We start from the raw sequence: 22,414 nt of genomic DNA on the forward strand, positions 1-22,414 counted from the left end.
TCTGTTATGAGGGTTGAAGTAACGCGGGTCTGTGAGCAGCCGTGTATATTCAGCCAACATGTAAACATTAGATCAACGTGCTGGACAGCCGAGGCCACGCCCACTTCATGAGGGGGCGTGGTCAGAGAGCTCATTCTCATTTAAAGGCACAGAAAACAGCCTGTTCTGAGCAGGGCTGAAAAAGAGGGGTTTACAGGCAGACCAGAATCTGATTTCAAAGAGTTTTTATGAGCAATAAACTTTAAAGACATGTTTTGGGGACCTCTTAGACCAATATATGTTGATGACAAACAGCAGGATATGTCACCTTTAATAAAATATCAGAAGTTTTTTATATATAATAATAAAAGACAGAAAGATAATATTTGTAATTTATATGTTTTATTGTTTGTTTAATATTTCCTTGTAGTTCTTGTTAGTGTCACTCATACCCCCGCGCGGCTCTGCAGCCTGTGCACGCGGCGCATGAATATGTCATTAAACTACATTACCCAGAATCCCCCGCGCTGAGCCATGTTGTAGGAAATCCGCTTGCGGCGGATTATTGTAATCCGACAGAGGGTCTGGACGACACACCGGATCACGACAGAGCAGCAGAGCCCAGCGGCCTGGACCTGAAGCAGCTCGTCCCGGACTAAAGGAGGAAGACCAGATATGATCTGAGGATCTGATCCTGATCCTAAACGCACCATCAGCGGCGCCTGGGCCGTTTCCTGGACCAGAACGATCCTGGACCAGAACGATCCTGGACCAGAACGATCCACCTGACAGACCCGGACCCTGACAGACCCGGACAGTTAGTTCCAGACCCCCCTCCTCCCCTCCCCGCCTCTCTAACCCCAGCCCGGCTCGGCTCTGCTCGGCTCTGCTCGGCTCGGCTCGGAGAAGCTGCTCCTAGCGCGGCTAGCTCACACAGCTAGCCTCAGCTAGCTAATCAGGAATTCCTCAAGTTCAGTTTGTAATTAAAGAGTTCTCCGAGCTGCTCTTCACCACGGAGGGAGGATGTCTCTGAAGGAGCAGAACAAAGTGTCCACCATTGATCGACCTGTTAAAGGTGAGTCATGCTCTCATGTTAAACCTTCTCCCGCTGCAGGAAGTTAGCTCGAGCTGTCACAGCTAGCTATGCTAACAGCAGCTTCACGCGCCGCTGGGTGTCAGCAGCCTGATCACAGGTGATTTATGAAGGTGGATTTAAAAGGGGACAGGTACCTGGAGCTGGATTATTACTGAGAGGGGAAGAGGAGGATACATTTAATGAGCAAATCAACCAGTGCTAATGAGCTAGCCTGTTAGCTAAGCTGTGGAGCTCCAGATGTCAGCTCAGAGTTTGACATTCAGCTGCTTCACTGAGCGAGCTGCTCACCTGGAGCCTGATATTCACTCACTCACACTCACTCCTTCACTCAGGTGTGTCAGGAACAGGTCGTGTTTTCACTCATTCATGTGTGTGTGTGTGTGTGTGTGTGTGTGTGTGTGTGTGTGTGAACGCTGCGGGGTGAGGTAGTGAATGCAGGAGGTGTCGTTACCTCTCCTCTCCTCTCTGAGTCTTCATCCTCTTTATTCATTTTATTTATTTAAAAACTTTTCATTGAGTTCAAACAAATATAATTACAATACACTAAACTGTGCACAGTACCCCCCCCCCCCCCCCCCCCCCCAAAAAAAAAACTAGGGGTGAGTATTGCCAAGAACCTCAGAATACCATAATATCATGATATATCACAATATTGTGATATATCATGATATTCTACACAGTAAAGTAAGAACAAATAGGGATGGTGTAAATGTAAATCACTCAATATAACTCAAAATTGAAAGGACAGATTAAGTCACAACTATTTGATTAAAGATAAGATAAGAGTCCTTTACTCGTCCCACAACGGGGAAATTCAAGTGTCACAGTAACAGAGTAGACAAGAAATATATAAAGCAAACAAGAGCCTATAAAGTAACAATTATTAAAAAGTTATTAGCAATTAAAATTAAAGAGGTAAAAAATATAAGCATATCTTACACACACACACACACACACACACACACACACATATATGTTATTGGTTATATAGTCTGACCACTGCAGGAAGAAAAGACCTGCGGTATCTCAAAACAAACAAAATTTGAAGTACTGAAGTTGTATTTTTAGTTCCAACTCGGCTAAAATATGAATTTTTATTATTACAAAAATATTGATATTAAGAGTTGAAATATCGATATCATATTGGAGGTCAAAGTTTTGTGATATATTGCTGTATCGATATCTTTTCACACCTCTACCCAAAACCGCTCTACACTACATCCAATACAAACACAGGAAAATGACTGCATAACATAATAGTGATAAAAACTACACTGACAATACTCATAGAAATAAAATAATGTAAAAAAAACCCCTCAAATAAACTTGAATTGAATCTAAATAGACATGAACACATTATGTTCACAGATAATATAAGATAGAGTAAAATGTTGTTTCCAGTCCACATGTGAGTTTAGGGTAACCATCAGAAGCCGTGTCATGTTGTGCGTCCCACTGTTGGTGTTGTAAGAAGTACTTTCTTTAGGTCTAAAGGCAGAGAGTCTATGAATGGTGACCAAACCTTATTACAGCATGTAGTCTCTCCTGAGGGAGGGCGTTAAAGATCTCCCTCTTTATGAATAACCACACTCATCCTCACCTGTGTGAGCTCTCAGGTACCTCAACGCACTGAAACAGAGATATTCTGCCATGTGTGATTTTTCCCACAGCTTTTCTTTGTGACATTTTTCATATCACCGGTGTTGCACCAAATTCTGTGACCCACCAGATTCTGTGACCTAAATAAGCCACTTGATTCCCTCTGCAAACGTTTCTGCTGCACTTTATAGACAGACTTGTGTGTGACAGCAGCTGCTCCTGAAAACCGTCTATTCAAAGCATCCGAAATGTGTCACACATGTGTCTAAAAACTGGACTCAAGGCTCGTTTATTTATAAAGCACAGAGAGAGTTAACAACAGAGACCAGCATGAAGAAGAAGCAGGCGTTAAAACACAACATATATATATAATACAATTTAAGATGAAGAAAGATGTAAGACATGAAAATATAAAAAGTATGTTTCTGAATCACCTGAGAACACCTTCCCAAACATCAGTCATGTCTACATGTTGTAGTAACAGCAGAGTCTGCACAGCACAGGTGTGTCTGTAAACACTGAGTCCTCACCTGTCAACACTCGCTGGTCATTTTCATAATGAGTCTTGTAGCTGTTACCTCAGAGCGTCTTCATTAACACCCCCCGTCACGCTCTGTGTGCTCCTATTGAAGGATTTTAACTTCCTGACACGTGTAGTCTCAGGTGTGTGTCAGGTGTTGTTGTTGAGTGGCAGAATCAGGACGTTAGCTGCTCTTTATGTTCACTGTAGTTGATTCAGTGACAGCAGCAGGTACCAGCGTTACTTCATCAATACCTGCACTGGATTAAATTAGCCCCTTTCACCTGCGGTACCCAAGAGGCAGGTAAACATGACCTCACACACGTGAGGATTGTCTCGTTGGGTCAATAAATCTTAGTTTTTGGAAAGCTAAAATACTCTCACGGCCAAATTCCATCAGATCTGATCGGTTTCTATTCTAGTCTATGTGTTAACTTCCACTGGATCCGCTCTGTTGGGTTCCGGTGCTCATTTCCTCTCCTTTCCTTCCCTTAGCGATCATTTCCTCTCCTTTCCTTCCCTTAGCGATCATTTCCTCTCCTTTCATTCCCTTAGCGATCATTTCCTCTCCTTTCCTTTCCTCAGCTTTCTTTTCCTTGGCTTTCCTTTCTTAGCGCCCGTTTCTTCTCCTTTCCTTCCCTTAACGATCATTTCCTTTCCTTCCCTTAACGATCATTTCCTTTCCTCAGCTTTATTTTCCTCTCCTTTCCTTTCCTTAGCGATCATTTCCTTTCCTCAGCTTTCTTTTCCTCTCCTTTCCTTCCCTTAGCGATCATTTCCTTTCCTTTCCTGAGCTCTCTTTTCCTTGGATTTCCTTTCTTAGCTCTTATTTCCTCTCCTTTCCTTCTCATTTCCTTTCCTCAGCTTTCTTTTCCTTGGCTTTCCTTTCCTTAGTGCTCATTTCCTTTCCTTTCCTTCCCTTTGTGATCATTTCCTTTCCTTACCTTAGCTATCATTTCCTTTCCTCAGCTTTCCTTCCCTTAGCTTCTTTTTCCTCTCCTTCCCTTGGCTCATCTTTCCTTCCCTTACGGCCAAATTCCACCAGATCTGATGGGTTTCTATTCTAGTCGATGTGTTAACTTCCACTGGATCCGCTCCTTCCAAGGATCTGGTGGAAGTCCCAGGTTAGGTTCCGACTGTAGATCAGGTCTCTTCGCCTCTTTGCTCTTCTCTGACTCTGTGTATTTATCCCTCTTGATGAAACCTACCGGCGTGTTTACAGGTGAGGTCACCTGTCAGCTGGGGTTCAGACTCTCTGCAGGGTCCTGGCTCATGTGCGACCCATCACCGTGACAGCTTCTGATTAATCAGACGTTCTTTCATCAACACGACTCAAGAAGAGGAACAAAGAGGAGTCAGAGACCTCGTGGAAGGATCAATACATCGATTCAGAATCAGTGAAATGGTCTGAAATGAGACATCCTCCACGTTGGTGTTTGATTGCGCTCCGTCCGTGGGTGGAGGAGGTGTCTCATGCGTGACAGACGATTAGCAGCACGCCGTTTGTTTGTGACAGTAAACACCAGGCAGCTGGGTCCGTGTCTTCAGCTCTGAACACTGAAGGAGACCAAAGAGGAAGAGCTGGTTATGACTTCACCCTGAATCTGCACACTCACGTCTGAACTGTCAGAGATAGTTTGTCTTACATCACGGCAGGTCGGTGCGTTATCGCCGCCCTGAACACGATGAAGGAGGTTCCTGAAGGTGGCGTCGAAGTTTGAGGAGGCAGATTCTAAACCAGGTCACAGAACTTGTTCCTGCTCTGATTAAAGATGCAAAGATCTGAAATTATTCAACATTTATTCAACCACACATGGAAATTAAAGAGAGGCTGCACATCGAATCAGATCTCACAGAGAAGAACTGAGTCTACATTTATATTTGGTTTCATTTACAGTGTCACCCTCTGTAAGTACTGTGAAGGCACAGATTGAAAGAAGACTCATAAGGATGCAGAAAACAAACAGACATAAAGACTGGAAGCATCTGAGCAGTGGGAATAAGATCATTTGTTCATGAACACTTGATGCCTTCCTCTTTATTTTGCAGCAGCAGATTAGAGGTGATCACATGTAACGCTGCAGCAAACTGAAAGAGGACCGAGCTCATCCCTCAGCTCGGGTCAGGGTCCTCGGAGAGAGGAGAAGCTGCCTCTGTGGGACTGAGAGGCTTCATTCAGCCGGAGCTGTCGCTGCCACAGTGAAATGAAGGTTTAATGTTTGAGCGTTATCTAACCGAGTGGGAGGGAGGGAGCTCGTGTGGACCGAAGCAGAGGCAGGAAATACAATCTTTATTTGATCATGAGATAGAAGTCAGTAATTTAACAGTAAAGTGTGAAACAACAGGCTTTGTTAAGAGACTGAGGGACGGCTGTCTCTTATTCAGATCTGTGTTAGACGATAGATTCACTCTGCGTCCTCATCAACTCTTTTAGGATGAAGACTTTCCTCCTCTGAGACAAAGTGTTCACATTTAATCAGAGTTACAGTTTGAGTTTCACTGAGTTGAACTCTTATCAAACTGAAACCTGTGTGAAGGTGAAATCTTAAGCTAGAGGAGGGGCAGTGGAGCACAAATGTCATGTCTCAGAGGACTGGGCGTCACGGTTTGGTGTTTTTATTTCTACGTTAGCAGAGATCTGTGAACGGCTCACCGTAAAGTCTTCTCAAGATATCCAGAGACGGACGTGAGACGCTCTGCTCGCGCTCAAGTGCTCTTGTCTGTTAGCATGTACGCCAAAGTGAAGGCCGAGGCTGTGACGCAGCCAACACGCCTCCAGTTTGAAGAGACTGTAACCCGGGACTTCCACCAGATCCACTGCAGTCCGGCTCCTACTCTCTGGTCCGTCAACATCCAGGACCTCCGGACAGCTGGAGTCATGTGACCGAGGTTTCCCCTTCTGTAATCCCTGAATCAAGGATTCTCCTCCTCCTCCTCCTCTCCTCATCCATGTTGTCTTTCTGGTCCTCTGAAAACCTCTGACCTGTTGACTCCAGGCCTGGCTCCGCTCATCATGACTTTGGTTTGTTGTTGTAGTTAAGTGAAATACGATCTGGTGATAACACAGAGTGTTTTATTCTGAAAATTAACCGCCTGACTTCCTGTCCCGCTCCATCTGCTCTGTTGAGATTGATGCGTCGTGCTCCTGGCATCAGGGAACAATAGAAGTCTTGTGGATCTGATCCGGAGGACTCTGACCTGCTGGATCAGAGACGCATCTGGAGCAGATCCAGTGGAAGTTAACACACTGAGTAGAATAGAAACCTATCAGAAGGATCTGGTGGAGTTTGGCCGTAACGCTGCAGAAAACAAACATTTGAAATCTTCATATCAGCGTCCATTGATTCTGAAAACAAAGTAAAACCTTGTCTTGTGTCACACATCCAGATCTCACCTCCTCCTCACACGCTCAGTCACGCCGCTCTCTCTTAAACTGAACCATTAAACCAGGAAACAAACACTTTAATGACACGTTGAACAACTCAAAGTTACAGTTGGTTCTGAACGCGCCGTCTCTCTCAGTATTCCCTCGTGGCATTTTATGACCCTCCATGACTCTCTGCAGCTGTAGCTTCCAGAATAAAGCATCTCCCTGTGTCGGTGTTGTTTCAGTGTGTAGTTAGAGCAGCAGGTTGTTGTGTTATTAAGTTGTGTAATGTTGTGTGTTTGTGTGAACGAGCAGCGGTGTATGATTGGCTCACTGTGTTAGGGAGGCTTAGGAGTGTAAAGCTGCAGGAGAGCGTCACATCATTAAACCTGCCTCCCTAAAGACAGCTGGTCAATCAGGAAGTTATCACACACACACACACACACACACACACGCACACACACGCACACACACGCACACACACGCACACACATGCACACACATGCACACACATGCACACACATGAACACACATGCACAATATTCTCTGGCCTTGCACACTTTTAAATCTTAATGAAATAGTTTGAATGATTGTGAACAGTGTTTAGATACTTGTGAAGATGTTTCAGTTTTGCAGCATAAATAAAATGTTTTTGATATTCAAAGTGAAATTTAAAATCCTCCTCTCAGACAGGCTGAACAGAAGATGCTCTCTAGCTGCAGCCTCTCATTGAGTCCATTTAATTATCCCATTATCTGTCTGTTATCTTTGCAACGACAGTAAACGTCTGCAGAGAGTAAAAATAATAAAGTGCACCTCACATTTCTGTAGATCTGCAGGTCCTGCCTGCTCATGAAAGAAAAGAATACTTTTACTTTTAGATGAATAAAACCTGCAAGAGTTTGGGGTAATAATGAAACATCTGCAGCACAGAAATATTAGATTTAAAGGGATAGTTTAAACGGTTAAACCCAGCGTTAATCGGTTTCATATCGTGGGTTCAGAGCTGAATGATGCAAACTGTAAATATTCTGCGTGTTTATGTTTGCAGTCGTTTCTTCTTTGCAGAAATGACAGAAACATACAGGAGTGTACTTTCTTTAACCTCAGTGCTGCTTGTTTCTGTATTCAGTGATATAAAGTTGGATGATGTGAGGTCTCAGTCTGTTCGTTGGACAGTAAACCATCAGAGCAGACATCTGTTTGTGGTCCTGGATGCTTGGATGGACATGTTTCCTCATTTTCTGTCATTTATTCCCCATCAGAGCCATAAATTGATTACATTCTGCTGGATTAAATTTTCTGTCGATGGTCTGATCAGTCGGCTCATTAACGGTCCGGCTGATGGACCTCCATCATCATTGATGCCTTTTTCTGAGAAGCACTGCAGCAGCGCTCTGCATCCTGTTCAACCTGGTCAATGGGCTGTGTGTCAGTGTGTGTGTGTGTGTGTGTGTGTGTGTCAGTGTGTGTGTGCATCGTGTATGTGTGTGTGTGTGTGTGTATTTGGCTTAGTTACCGTTGGTAATCGAATCAGGCCGTCCCTCTGCGTCGCCCGGCATGTGTAATGATTCTGTCCTCATCCATCATTGATGGAGCTGGACCTGAGGATGGAGCAGGCTCAGGGGCCTCTTTGGGCCCTAGGTTGGAGCTCTGCCATGGGCTCTAGTCCTTTTCTTCAGATAAGAAAGAAGTGACCTGACGACAGGTTCTTATCAGCCTCCTGGTGGGATGAGTTAACATTAAACTGAAGATATTCATTCAGGGTCCAGCTCAAACCTGATCCTCTTATTTGTTTGAAGGTAGCGTTAGACCAGGTGAACAGGACTTCTACTTCTGTCCTCATCCAGCTCTCCTTTGTCTCTGACGTTGACTCACTTTTAAACATAAACGATTCAAATATCTTTGAACATCGTGTCCGTTATCTCTCGTGGTTTCAGGGACTTTGTAGAGATCAGCAGGACAGGATGTTGCTCTACTTTCCCCTCTCAGAGATGGTTGGGGTCCAGTAGCTCCTCAGGCTTCTGGGCCCGCTAACTTTCATTATATCCCCACGACCAAGACCAGCCTGAGACCACACTGAGGTTTTTACCACAGTGTCAACAGGCAGAGGGGGAATGAGACGGACTACTTTCTGTGGAGTGATTTGATGTGACGTGTGATTAAGTCGTTCCTGGTGTCACTTCAGCGTTCTAGAATGAATCAGTGTTCTATTTGGCTTTGATGAATTGGAACATTCCGTTCTAGTCTCCTTTGATTTGTTCCATTCTAGTCTCCTTTGATTTGTTCCATTCCGTTCCATTCTAGTCTCCTTTGATTTGTTCCATTCCGTTCCATTCTAGTCTCCTTTGATTTGTTCCATTCTAGTCTCCTTTGATTTGTTCCATTCTAGTCTCCTTTGATTTGTTCCATTCCGTTCCATTCTAGTCTCCTTTGATTTGTTCCATTCTGTTCCATTCTAGTCTCCTTTGATTTGTTCCATTCTAGTCTCCTTTGATGTGTTCCATTCTAGTCTCCTTTGATTTGGTCCATTCTAGTCTCCTTTGATTTGGTCCATTCTAGTCTCCTTTGATGTGTTCCATTCTAGTCTCCTTTGATTTGGTCCATACTAGTCTCCTTTGATTTGGTCCATTCTAGTCTCCTTTGATTTGTTCCATTCTAGTCTCCTTTGATGTGGTCCATTCTAGTCTCCTTTGATTTGGTCCATTCTAGTCTCCTTTGATTTGGTCCATTCTAGTCTCCTTTGATTTGTTCCATTCTAGTCTCCATTGATGTGTTCCATTCTAGTCTCCTTTGATGTGTTCCATTCTAGTCTCCTTTGATGTGTTCCATTCTAGTCTCCTTTGATTTGTTCCATTCTAGTCTCCTTTGATTTGTTCCATTCTAGTCTCCTTTGATGTGTTCCATTCTAGTCTCCTTTGATTTGGTCCATTCTAGTCTCCTTTGATTTGGTCCATTCTAGTCTCCTTTGATGTGTTCCATTCTAGTCTCCTTTGATTTGGTCCATTCTAGTCTCCATTGATGTGTTCCATTCTAGTCTCCTTTGATGTGTTCCATTCTAGTCTCCTTTGATGTGTTCCATTCTAGTCTCCTTTGATTTGTTCCATTCTAGTCTCCTTTGATTTGTTCCATTCTAGTCTCCTTTGATGTGTTCCATTCTAGTCTCCTTTGATTTGGTCCATTCTAGTCTCCTTTGATTTGGTCCATTCTAGTCTCCTTTGATGTGTTCCATTCTAGTCTCCTTTGATTTGGTCCATTCTAGTCTCCTTTGATTTGGTCCATTCTAGTCTCCTTTGATTTGTTCCATTCTAGTCTCCTTTGATGTGTTCCATTCTAGTCTCCTTTGATTTGTTCCATTCTAGTCTCCTTTGATTTGGTCCATTCTAGTCTCCTTTGATTTGGTCCATTCTAGTCTCCTTTGATGTGTTCCATTCTAGTCTCCTTTGATTTGGTCCATTCTAGTCTCCTTTGATTTGGTCCATTCTAGTCTCCTTTGATGTGTTCCATTCTAGTCTCCTTTGATGTGTTCCATTCTAGTCTCCTTTGATGTGTTCCATTCTAGTCTCCTTTGATTTGTTCCATTCTAGTCTCCATTCCGTTCCGTTCTGTTCTTCCGTTTTTCCACAGTGTCAACAGGTAGAAGTTGAATGTGTCAGACTTCTTTCTGATGGATTGATTTGATATGATGTGTGTGAGTTTGTTCCTGGCACCACTTTTTAAAATGAATAAGCATCGTTCTGGAGTTTTGGCCAATCAGAATCAAGCATTCGGCACGGCCAGGTAACAAACAGCGGTGTGTCGTCTACGTACGATGTTGATAATCCTCTCGAAGGCTTCAGTCTGCGATGGTTTGACTCTGTTTCCTTCCATCAGATCAGGAAGCTCATTAAATTCCAAATTACAAACTTTATTCAGATTCAAGCCACAAAAACATCTAGCATAGTTTCTGTAATTAATTTAACGTTATTACTTTGCTCTGTATTATTTGATTACTGTTTTATTTCTTTGTCAGAGGCAGCAATAATCCCACATTAAAATCTCCACAGAAGGTTCATGTGGTTTAATGATGAAGTAAAGTTATCTAATGTTTAATAATGGAGATAATCCTGACCCCATGATTATTCCTCAGACTCTACTCCTACCTTTAAAACCTCTGATCCACACACAGTCCTCAGGTGGGATCAGTGTCACCTCACACACCTCATCCACACACACATGTACAGAAAGGATCCTTTAAACACACACACACACACACACACACACACACACACACACACACACACACACACACACACACACACACACACACACAGTGTCCCGGCCCAGTGGTCTAGTTTAGAGAGTGAAACCAAACCAGGTCGCTCACATTCAGCCAATCGTGCGAGGGCTCGTGAACTGGTTCATCACCCGCTCAGTTTGTCACCAGCAGAGGAAACTTGACACACACACACACACACACACACACACACACACACACACACACACACACACACACACACACACACACACACACACACACACACACACACACACGGAGCTGATCAGGCGAGATTATTAAGAAGCAGAGCGCCCTTTCTGAGGGGAAGGAAACTAAACCAGAAGTGTAAAATGAAGTGAGGCGGAGCGCTGGAGGAAGTGGTATTCAAATTAAGAACAACAGAAGCTCTGTCAGAGGGAAGAGAGAAACTTCTTCATACAGACTGAGAACATAAAGAAAACACTCAGTGTTTTAATGCCCCACATATTCCAGTATTTAACACCTCTCTGGACTTATCTGGCTCTTGAACTTTGTCCCTGCGGGCCTCCGTAGCGTCTGTGGCCTGCAGCCAGGCAAATATAAGCAAAGCAGAGAGAGACGCACAGAGCACTGCTTTGTTTCTGTTTCTGCTCTCTGGACGGACAGACAGCAAACATCAGCAGGACCGGTGTCCCTGTGTCCCTGTGTCTCTGTGTCTCTGTGTCTCTGTGAGGTAAACATTAGAGCTGCTGCAGACAAACACAGTTCAACAAACATCAACACAAACATCAACACAAACATCAACACAAACATCAACACAAACATCAACACAAACATCAACACAAACATCAACACAAACATCAACACAAACATCAACACAAACATCAACACAAACATCAACACACACAACACGCCGGACGACAAAGTCAGCTCGTATATATGGCTGGAAACAGACAATGCGATAATACTTTACAGAGTCATGCAGGAGAATCTGAAGGAGTTAGTTCAGATGTTTTATTTTGCATGAACTTAGTTTAAGAAGTTTTTTGGCATCATTTGACAGAGTGGTTGAACACTTGAAGAGTTCATTTGGAAAAACAGATATCTCAGATTTTATACATTTTCAAAAAACATATTTCCTTTTAATATACATTTTTAATAAAGTTACATTTTTAATAAAGTTACATTTTTAATAAAGTTACATTTTTAAGATACCACTAATTAATAATGTCATTTTGTCTTAGTAAAGGCCACCCAACTTCAATTGATTGATAATACCTGAAGCTAGTAATAGAAAAAATGTTTTTTGAAACATTTAAAAAAAAATGTAAAAGTGAGTTATCAGTTTTTGCAAATGAACTCTTCACTTATAATTAACAGTGTCATATAACAATAACAATAAGACAATACAATCCTTTAATAATAATAAAAATATATAAATAAATGAATGAATACAATTTAAAAAGTAAATAATAAACAAATTTAATGATAAAAATAATTTAGATTATTATTATAATCACAAAAATAAGTAAAGCCACAAGCGGCGATGAACGGGCCCTCGCACACCTGCAGCCGCCGCCTACGCGAGCCACCGCCACACGTAAACCGCCGCCTGATACATGCCACCACATGATGTGAAAGCAAGATCTGAGAGTATACACTGCCTGTGTCCTTTGGGTGGTGCTAAGGTTCCAAGTTTTTGGCAGATTGCCAAGAAAACCTCCAAACATCAGAGTCTGACACGCCCACAATTTTCGTCTGAACGGAATGCCTTTACTTTGTATTAATCGTCAACGTGTTTACTACAGAATGTGCCGAGTTTGGACTGAATCAGAGAAAAGCTCTAGGAGAAATTAGCAAAAGTATGCACCCTTGCTTGGACTCATTTTGGCCCCATTTTTCGTGTTCAAAGCTAGGTGGCGCTCTTCCTGTTGAGTTTCGGATATGGGTGCAAGAGACTTTATTTTGCATCCTGATGCCATGAATATGCGTAGAACTTTTCATGCATGTAGCTCAAAAAAACTCTATGCGTAGGGTGTTTTTTTTTACCTCTAGGGGGCGCTACTGAGAATTTTTCTGCAAGACCTATAATAACTTGCAATTCTCACCAGACCCGATGAGTGTGCAAAAATATCTGTGCTTTCATTCACGTTCAGGGGTCCAAGAATGCACTTTAAGTGGCGGAGGAAAGAACAATCCTTAGGGTTACAATAGGGCCTTCGCCACCAGCGGTGCTAGGGCCCTAATTAAAACTTTGTTTTCAACAATATATTTATTGTTTTATGTGACAAGACAAATACTAATGGTACAATTGACATAAAATATACATTATACCAACAACTTAATGCCTCCAAATAACTAAATGAAAATGAGTAAAATACACTAGAATAATACAGGAATAATAAAAAAGGTAAAAAGTAATAGTAGTAATGAAATGGAATAAGTAAACACACAACACAGCACCATTTTTCAATTAATTCGCTTCGTAACGTCCGAGAAGCCTCCTCGCTAACAGCTACGTTGTTCCCGCCTGTCAGTCAAGTAGGCCACGCCCCTAATAATTCGTCAAAACTTGTAACTTAAAAACTGAGGAGTGATAAAAGAATCTGACCCCGTACGGTGTGTGCTGATAGAGAGATGAGCTGTTCAGAACTGGAACCATGTTTATCTCTGCTGTACAGATCGGCTCTCTGAATGGGTGTGTATGTGGTTTCCGGTACTTCTGGACCCAGCCTCTAGTGGCCACTGAAGGAACTGCAGTTTTTAACACTTCTCCATCGTCTTCATTCCTCGATGGTTGCTGCTTGCTCAGATAATCTGCAGACAGTCATTTCGTATGCTGTTCTTTGTTTCTGTCTTTTTAGGGTTTCCTTTCTCTCGTCTCTCTTGCTCTCCACAATCCTGTTTTCCTGCACAGAAGCAAAGCTCGCTCAAACATGACTAATCAGGGCTACTTAGACAGCAGAGACCGGAATACCTCGCAAACAGATTCTGCATTAATTTTCAGACATCTGTTAATAAAGATTATGTAAGCCCTAACCCTTTTATTCCTTCGGAGGCTGCAAGCGGAGGCGTCCTCCATCTTTTGCTGGCATTATACAATTGAAAAGAAAGCAAATTGCTCCTTTTAGGTCCCTACTGTTGCAGGTTGCATCTCATTTAAAGCTATTAATCACAAACAGTCTTAGATGCTTCATTTTTATTCTTTTGTGCATCAAATTGATTCATAATTCGATTAAAAAGAGATGCTAATCTCTTCTTTGAAGTCCTTTTCTCTAACTCATATTTCAAAGTTATTACAAATGCATGATTTTAAATCCTTAATTTGAGTGTGGACAGCTCTGCCTCCTGCACATACACCAACACAGGCTGTTAATCTGTCTGTACGTCCACCATGATCACTTCTGCAGGTCTGTCTTTAACCACAGAACAGGCTCCTGCTGTCGTGGTTTTGGAGGTTGGTCCTGCTCAGACTCAGAGTTTCCTCCTCTACATGTTCCAAGTGTGAGCGCTCAGGATCTCCTGACTCCTCAGCCTGTAGCCCGCTCTCCCTCCCCGTGAGCTGAAGGTGTTTTCCACACATTAAGCCGTTCGGTATGTCCTCCAGAGGCTGCTTTGTGCTGCCAAAACTGTTCTCCTTTGTCTGCAGGTCGAGCCTCGACATGCCGTCATCGTCTTCTGGAGAATTCTGATCTGACTGAGAGATATGAAAACAGCAGTGAGAGTTCAGCAGAGCTCTGAAGACTTCACCTGAAGAGGTGTAGAGTCAGAGATCAGAGGGGGAAGAGTTTAGATCCATATGAACTGATGCCAGCTGTCTCACACGCACACATTCAACTCAACGCACAACTCCTATTTATTTATATAGCAGCTTCATGCATTCAAGCATGCAGCGCAAAGAGCTTCACACAAGAACAGACAGAAACAACAACAGGTTAAATGATACAAGGCTACCACCAGAGAGAGGAAGGTGATATTAAATACTGGAAAATAAAAAATAATCAATTAAACAAATTCAAATAATTACTAGAAAAAATAATTTAGAAAATAAGAAGATAAAATAAATGAAAATACAATTAAATAAAATCAAATAATTACCATAAAAATAAAATTAAATAATAAAAAATGAAGATAAAATAATAAGATTTAGAAATATTTATTTTAAAAAAAGGAGATAGAATACAAATAAAATTAATACAAATATCAATCCATTAAATAAAATCAAATAATTACATAAGAATCAAATAATTAATAATTAAAATAAAATAATAATAAAATATATAAATATTTATTTTTAAAAAGGAGATAAAATACAAATAAGATAAATAAAAATAAAATCAATCCATTGAATAAAATCAAATTAATACCAGAAAAATAAAATAAGATAAAATAAATTAATTAATAACTCAGTTAAATAAAATAAAATACAATTAATAAAAAAGAAGATAAAATAGAAATGAAATAAATAAATACTGATGCCAAAACAATGTTCATAAAAGTAATAATGCAGTCCAGCATTATTAAATGGATTAATTTCCATTTAATGGAATCCTATTATTAGTTAAAGCCAGACTAAAAAGGTTAATCTTAATTCAACTTTTAAAAACACTCAGAGAGCTCAATGTTTTAACGTCCAGGGGCAGAGAGTTTAACATTCATCCTAACTGAAGTCTGCAGAGAGCAAAGAAACACTCTGATTCTCTGTTAGCAGAGGAGAAATGTTAATTCACTCAACACCAATCTGCTCCTCATTACCTAATCACTTGTTTGGTCTGTTACACTTTAAAAAGTCACATCAACAGAATCTAACCACGCAGAAAGTTTAAACCTGAGACCGATAATCCTTACTGCTGAAAACAAACTTTAACTTCTGGAAGTTTTCTGTGACGGTCGCAGAAAACAGAAAACAGAACAGACATCATGAAGGAGGAGAAGCTGCAGAGACTTCTCTCAGCCAAGGACCAATAAGAGTTCAGCTTTAAGAGATTTTCAGGTCGTATCTTTGAGCTCAGATCATCTTTGTTTAACTCTATCTGCATGTTGTGATCAGATATTCATGGTTCTATCTGACCTGTCGGCAGATAACGCGGCGTGCTCTGCTGTCCGGTGGTTTTGCATAAACTGGGCTCTGACAGGCGAGCACACAAACTGCTGATTCAGAGAGGAGGAGGGTTTTACTTGGCAGAAGTCACTTGTTGGACAAACTCTGAATTGTTTTCACGGTTGAGTGTGAAATAAAAAAAGTGTGCAGAGTGGGAGTATCACACCCGCTCTGAGAGAGAGATCAACAACACCCAGTTAAAGATAACTGAACTCTGCTTTTTGCAGGCGGACGGCAGAATTTGTCTTTGACTTGTGTGTGCAAATACACGCCGTAATAACACGAGGGAACACATTTACACAAGGGGACGAGTTTCAGGCCGATCAACACGCTTAAAACAACATCACCCTGATAAGAACAGACGAGATACAGACACATGAGCAGGGCGTGTTTCAGACACAGAGAGCAGAGAGAGGAGGCAGGCTGACTGAGGTACAGAGACAGGAGAGACCACTTCTATGAATACTTACTCACACAGGAGACTCTGTGTCCTGAAGGCAGGAACTCAAAGTTTAGAAATCGTTCAGTGACACTTCAGGAACACATCAAACTTTATTTAACAGATCCTTGTTCACATGATCCAGTTTTAACTGATTAAAAAGGCTCTCTGTAGTGTGAGGTGTAACTATTAGGTCGTTCAGATTCGGCATATATGAAGCATTTAAAGTTACGCCAAGAAAGCGACTTGCTCCGTGACCTCCTGCATGCCGATGTTGTTGTTTTGCTTTTGAATTGAAATTTAAAGTCCGACTCCACAGTCATGATTATTCACATTTTATTTAACACAGGATCTCAGAGTCTGCAGAGTGAGTGAGTCTACCTCCAGCAGAGCTAGCTCCATCTGCAGGTCAGCGTCCTCAGGCCTGTGCTGGTTCCTCATGTCTCAGTTTAACCAGACACAGCCTACATACAACTTTATCTCCATTTACTACATCAACATACTGACAAACCACGCCCACTACCTGATGACATCATCACCTCTGCTCCTTTACATCCAGGTAGTAGAGCTGCAGAGCGTCATGGCAGCAGAGACACAGCTCCAGCTAGTGGAGGGAGGCTGAACTACAGTGAGGACACAACATGTGACGGCATTTAATGCATCCAATAATAATCATTACTATAGTTATTAACTTGTGTTAGCTTTAAGCGTATTTTATACAGATTCCGGGGTTCTTGATCGTACATAGGAGCAGCCGGTTTCTCTTCAGGGTAAGGTTCTCTGGTGGAACAGGAGAGTCAGATAAATCTCTGTGTGCCTGCAGAGTCTCAGGTGGACTCTCTTTAAACTTCTGTTGGTCAGACAGAGGAAGACTCCTGAAGTTTGGGCTGAGATCAGTCCAATGTGAAAATAGTTGTTGGCTGCCGCCCTGATCCGCTGGTTCCCTTCTGTGGTTGTGTTTAGAGGGGGAACTTTCAGAACCAGGATCTGGACTTTGTGCATCATTTAAAAAGTGTCTTCTCACAGTTTCACAGTCTGACCCGTGTCTCTCTCTCTCTCTCTCCTCTCTCTGTGTTTGTAGCGGTGCCATATCCTCCCGGCAACCGCCTGACCATCAAAGACCTGTACGTAGATGGGAGGCCCAGCGTGGAGCACCTGAAGGCCCACCTGGTGAAGGAGGGTCGTCTGGAGGAGGAGGCGGCTCTGAGGATCATCAACGAGGGAGCCAGCATCCTCCGCCAGGAGAAATGCATGCTGGAGGTGGAGGCTCCCATCACAGGTAAACCCCCAGACTCACCTCCGTCTCCGTGGAGAAGGAGGAGGAGGAGGAGGAGGGAGGAGGAGGGAGGAGGAGGAGGAGGGAGGAGGGAGGAGGAGGAGGAGGAGGAGGAGGAGGAGGAGGGAGGAGGAGGGAGGAGGAGGGAGGAGGAGGAGGAGGGATGAGAAGGGAAGGGAGGAGGAGGAGGAGGAGGAGGAGGAGGAGGAGGAGGAGGAGGGAGGAGGGAGGAAGAGGGAGCAGAGAGACAAAGACGGAGCGTGTGCTGCGGGCTATTTCTACAGCTGCCCTCTCTGACATGTGGCTTAGCTTAGGCATCCACCCCTCCACCCTCGTGCCCTCGGACTATTCCTGTCCCCTCCTGCTCTCCTTCTTCACACTTATTGTTCCCATTTTCTGCCGTTTGTCTCCGTTTGTGTCTCTCTCTGCTCCGTCTGTTCTTCAGATTTCTCAGGGCTCCACGGTTTATAGCTTCTGTTTATGAATCCAGTGAAAACATTAAAGTTAATTATTATTTTATTGAGCGATGTCGCGATCAGTAGATCCAAAAAGTAAGTCACTATAAAGGAAAGTTTTCTTCTTCTTTGAGGATTCAAAAAAGAGCAAACACTTGAGTTATCTCTTAAACAAGAACACCAAATATTGAATTTTAAAGACTTCATCTTGTCGACCAAATCCTCAATCAGTGAAGACAGAAGTTGTTGAATTATTACATATTAAGATAATTATCTGCAGGTCCATAGAGGAGCTCTTTAAAGGTGACATATCATGCAAAATTGACTTTCTAATGGTTCTTTACCTGAAATATGTGTCCCTGGCATGTCTACAAACCCCCCGAGAATGAAAAAAATCCATTCTGCCCCTGTTCTGATTTCTCCACCTTTCTATAAATGTGTGTGAAACGAGCCGTTTCAGACTTCCGTGTTTTTGTGACGCAACAACAATATCCGGTCTGTCACGGAGTCAGAGCTCGGAGCTTGTTCAGCCCATAGACTGTATAAAATAATACTGAATCCCTCCTCCGTTTTTCATTACCTGCACACATGTGTGCTAACAAGGAGCTTAGGAGGGAGGCATGCTAGTTGTAGGCTGTCTTAATAAACACAAAGGTCGGTTTTACTCCCCACGTCTGCAGATTTGAAGATCTAGTGGATGATTTTTATTTATCATGGATAAGTGCTAGCGCTAGTTAGCATAGCTACATAGCTACATGTCGTAACTGTAGCTGTGTACCAAGACACACGTCGACATACTGACAAATAAAACAAGAAACACAGAATCTGTGACCAATCCTTCAGAAAGGTCCTGCTGCCTTTCTGGCAGAGGTCGGTTTTACTCCCCACGTCTGCAGATTTGAAGATCTAGTGGATGATTTTTATTTATCATGGATAAGTGCTAGCGCTAATTGGCATAGCCACATAGCTACATGTTCATAGCTGTGTAGCTGTAGCTGTAGCTGTGTACCAAGACACACGTCGACATACTGACAAATAAAACAACAAGAAACACTAAATCTGTGACCAATCCTTCATAAAAGGTCCTGCTGCCTTTCTGGCAGAGGTCGGTTTTACTCCCCACGTCTGCAGATTTGAAGATCTAGTGGATGATTTTTATTTATCATGGATAAGTGCTAGCGCTAGTTAGCATAGCCACATAGCTACATGTTCGTAGCTGTGTACCAAGACACACGTCTACATACCATAGACTGTAACTACATACTGATAAATAAAACAACAAGAAACACTAAATCTATGACCAATCGTTCAGAAAGGTCCTGCTACAGGCGCCTCTCCGTCAGGATCAGATTCAGAGGGTTGAAGTAACGTGATCTCTGAGCAGCCGTGTATATTCAGCCAACATGTAAACATTAGATCAACGTGCTGGAGAGCCGAGGCACATCCACTTCCGGAGGGGGCGTGGTCAGAGAGAAAACAGAGTGTCCTGATGAGGAATGAAGAAGAGGACTTTTCAGGCATGCCAAAATCTGATTTCAAAGTATTTTTTTGAGTATAAACTTTAAAGACATGTTTTGGGGACCTCTTAGACCAATATATATTGATGAAAAAAGCATGATATGTCCCCTTTAAGTTAAGTTTCAGCCTCTGAAGGTTGAAGACTCCCCCGCTTCATGCTCTCTTAAAATACTGAATTATATGTTTAATGTTGTTTTTGGACAGAATCAGACGTTGAAGTGTTTCAGCATGTTTTTGAGTTAACCATGCGTATCATTATTTTAGGTTTATGAGACCAACATCTATAAAACGTCCAAAGACGTCGTATCTCTGAGGTTAAACCTCACAGAGCTCTTCAGTTTCCACTTTGGTTCCTGGTCAGAGACGACCTGGAGTCAACTCACAGTTTGTTCTAAGTTACTTTACTGCTCCATTAAACACGGAGCGACGCAGGAACAGGATATAACTTCTATAAATGACCTCTCAGTGATCTTCACCAGGTTAACCTCTCTCAGGAACAAACAGACCCAGTGATTAAACACTAATCACAAACATTTACAGTCAGAAAGATGTGGATCACTGAAACGATAAACATGACGATCAGTTGAAACACAGCTGTTAGGAAGAGTTGAATGTTGAAGGTCTGCCATCAAACCTTAGACTAGTTCTCCTGTCCCGACCCCAGAGAGAGAAATAAAACCTCCCTGACTGAAGATCTCTGAAGATCTCTGACTGAAGATCTCTGAAGATCTCTGACTGAAGATCTCTGACTGAAGATCTCTGACTGAAGATCTCTGAAGATCTCTGACTGAAGATCTCTGACTGAAGATCTCTGAAGATCCCTGACTGAAGATCTCTGACTGAAGATCCCTGACTGAAGATCTCTGACTGAAGATCTCTGAAGATCTCTGACTGAAGATCTCTGACTGAAGATCCCTGACTGAAGATCTCTGACTGAAGATCTCTGACTGAAGATCTCTGAAGATCTCTGACTGAAGATCTCTGACTGAAGATCTCTGACTGAAGATCTCTGAAGATCTCTGAAGATCTCTGAAGATCCCTGACTGAAGATCTCTGACTGAAGATCTCTGACTGAAGATCTCTGAAGATCTCTGACTGAAGATCTCTGACTGAAGATCTCTGACTGAAGATCTCTGACTGAAGATCTCTTACTGAAGATCTCTGACTGAAGATCTCTGACTGAAGATCTCTGAAGATCTCTGACTGAAGATCTCTGAAGTCCTCCATCAGGTCAGATCCTGAAGTTAAGGATGTGTGAGCACAGAGAAAGTAGAGGTTTGAAATTATTTAGATGAGCTGACGGCCGCCTGATAAATCTTTCAGTTCGACTGGTACGAGAGAGTGAAGATGAGGATTGTTGTTATCAAGAAGAACAAACCTCTGAGTTCAATTGAAATCTAGATTTAGGAACCCTGAGTTGATTCTTGAATATGTGTTGTCTCTCTTTGTCTCCTAAAACATGAAATCATCTGTTCGTCTTTCTTTAAATGTAAACGTTTTCAGCTTCTCTTTCCTGGACCGTGAATCCTTTCCTTGTTTCCTTGTTTCCTTGTTTCCTTGTTTCCTTGTTTCCAAACAATGACTCTTGTTTGAGAACTCGTCCGGTTGGTCTTCAGGAAAGAGAAGCTGAATCTGATGAAATCTACATGCTGCAGCAGCTTCCTGACATCTGTCCTTTGTGTGTTCAGTGTGTGGAGACGTCCACGGACAGTTCTTTGACCTGATGAAGCTCTTCGAGGTGGGCGGGTCCCCCAGCAGCACCCGCTACCTGTTCCTGGGCGACTACGTGGACCGGGGGTACTTCAGCATCGAGGTATGAGCCCGCCTCCTCCCTCCTCCCTCCTCACATGTTTGTGTTTCTGACATTTGGAGCGAGGCTTAGCGCTGCGTCTTTAAATAGTCGTAGGAAATGAAAGACACACTGTCTGCTGCTCCACACACACACACACACACACACACACACACACACACACACACACACACACACGCCTCAGACCTCGTTATGTGTGTGTGTGTGTGTGTGTGTCCCGTTTCCAAAACAATCAGAGGCAGGGCTGGGTGTGTTCTCTGGAGGGAGTGTGTGGATCTGTGGATGGCAGGATGTCTTTATTAGCTGCTGTGAGGATTAGTGGACATCCTGGAACGCTCGCTCCTGTCCAAACCACAGGGACGGAAAGAAATACACGTCTCCCAGAGTTTCAGAGAGAATCCTGCAAAACAAGACGAGAGGAGAATTTCTTTATCCATCTGTCAGGGACGAGGTTCACTTCTTTAAACATCAAATAATATTCTGATGAAGGGATGAAGACAGAAAAGGATTTAAACATGACGATCAGCTGTTAGGAGGAGCTGATTGTTGTGGGTCTGCCGTCACACCTGAGAGAGAAATAAACCTCTCTCAGAGTTTGAATGAAATCCTGTAGTTTACCTCTTTACTCCACTCTTCTTCTTTTCTCCTGTACCGGTTCAAAAACGGAGACGGTCTCGTCTAGACCTCAAAGAGAGAGAGATCCTTCAGAGTGAGAGGCAAACAGAATCAGGGTCAGACACATTCTAGAGCAACAGACGCTCCATTGAACCAGATTAATTTAGAAGTCATTTATCTCCAGACGACTTCCACTACCTGAAGTTTGTGTTTCAGACACGTGTTCCACTTTAGAGAGCTCACAGAGGAGGTCAGGGTTTAAGACTTGATACTGTGCTAATGAGATGAAACCACATCTTTAATAACTCTGTGGATACCACGACTACAGGAGAGAGGGAAGTTACAGGCGTACCATGAACAGAGAACAAGAAGGTTATGGATGTGTTTAGAGGCTCAAAGTAC

At 42.7% G+C, this 22,414-nt stretch overlaps 1 protein-coding gene across 1 annotated transcript in view; it reads left to right on the forward strand.

Annotated features, from left to right (window-relative positions):
• Positions 1-509: 509 nt before the first annotated feature.
• Positions 510-22,414, forward strand: part of LOC117831452 (serine/threonine-protein phosphatase 2B catalytic subunit gamma isoform-like) — a 36,618-nt gene continuing 14,713 nt past the window's right edge. The window contains exons 1-3 of the mRNA XM_034710159.1: positions 510-1,054; positions 17,420-17,617; positions 21,276-21,400. Of these exons, the coding sequence (XP_034566050.1) occupies positions 1,003-1,054; positions 17,420-17,617; positions 21,276-21,400 (375 nt within the window). The 5' untranslated portion in view covers positions 510-1,002. The remainder of the gene's footprint in view (positions 1,055-17,419; positions 17,618-21,275; positions 21,401-22,414) is intronic.

The sequence above is a fragment of the Notolabrus celidotus genome, chromosome 19 (assembly GCF_009762535.1).
Source record: "Notolabrus celidotus isolate fNotCel1 chromosome 19, fNotCel1.pri, whole genome shotgun sequence".
NCBI classification, from domain to species: Eukaryota; Metazoa; Chordata; class Actinopteri; order Labriformes; family Labridae; genus Notolabrus; species Notolabrus celidotus.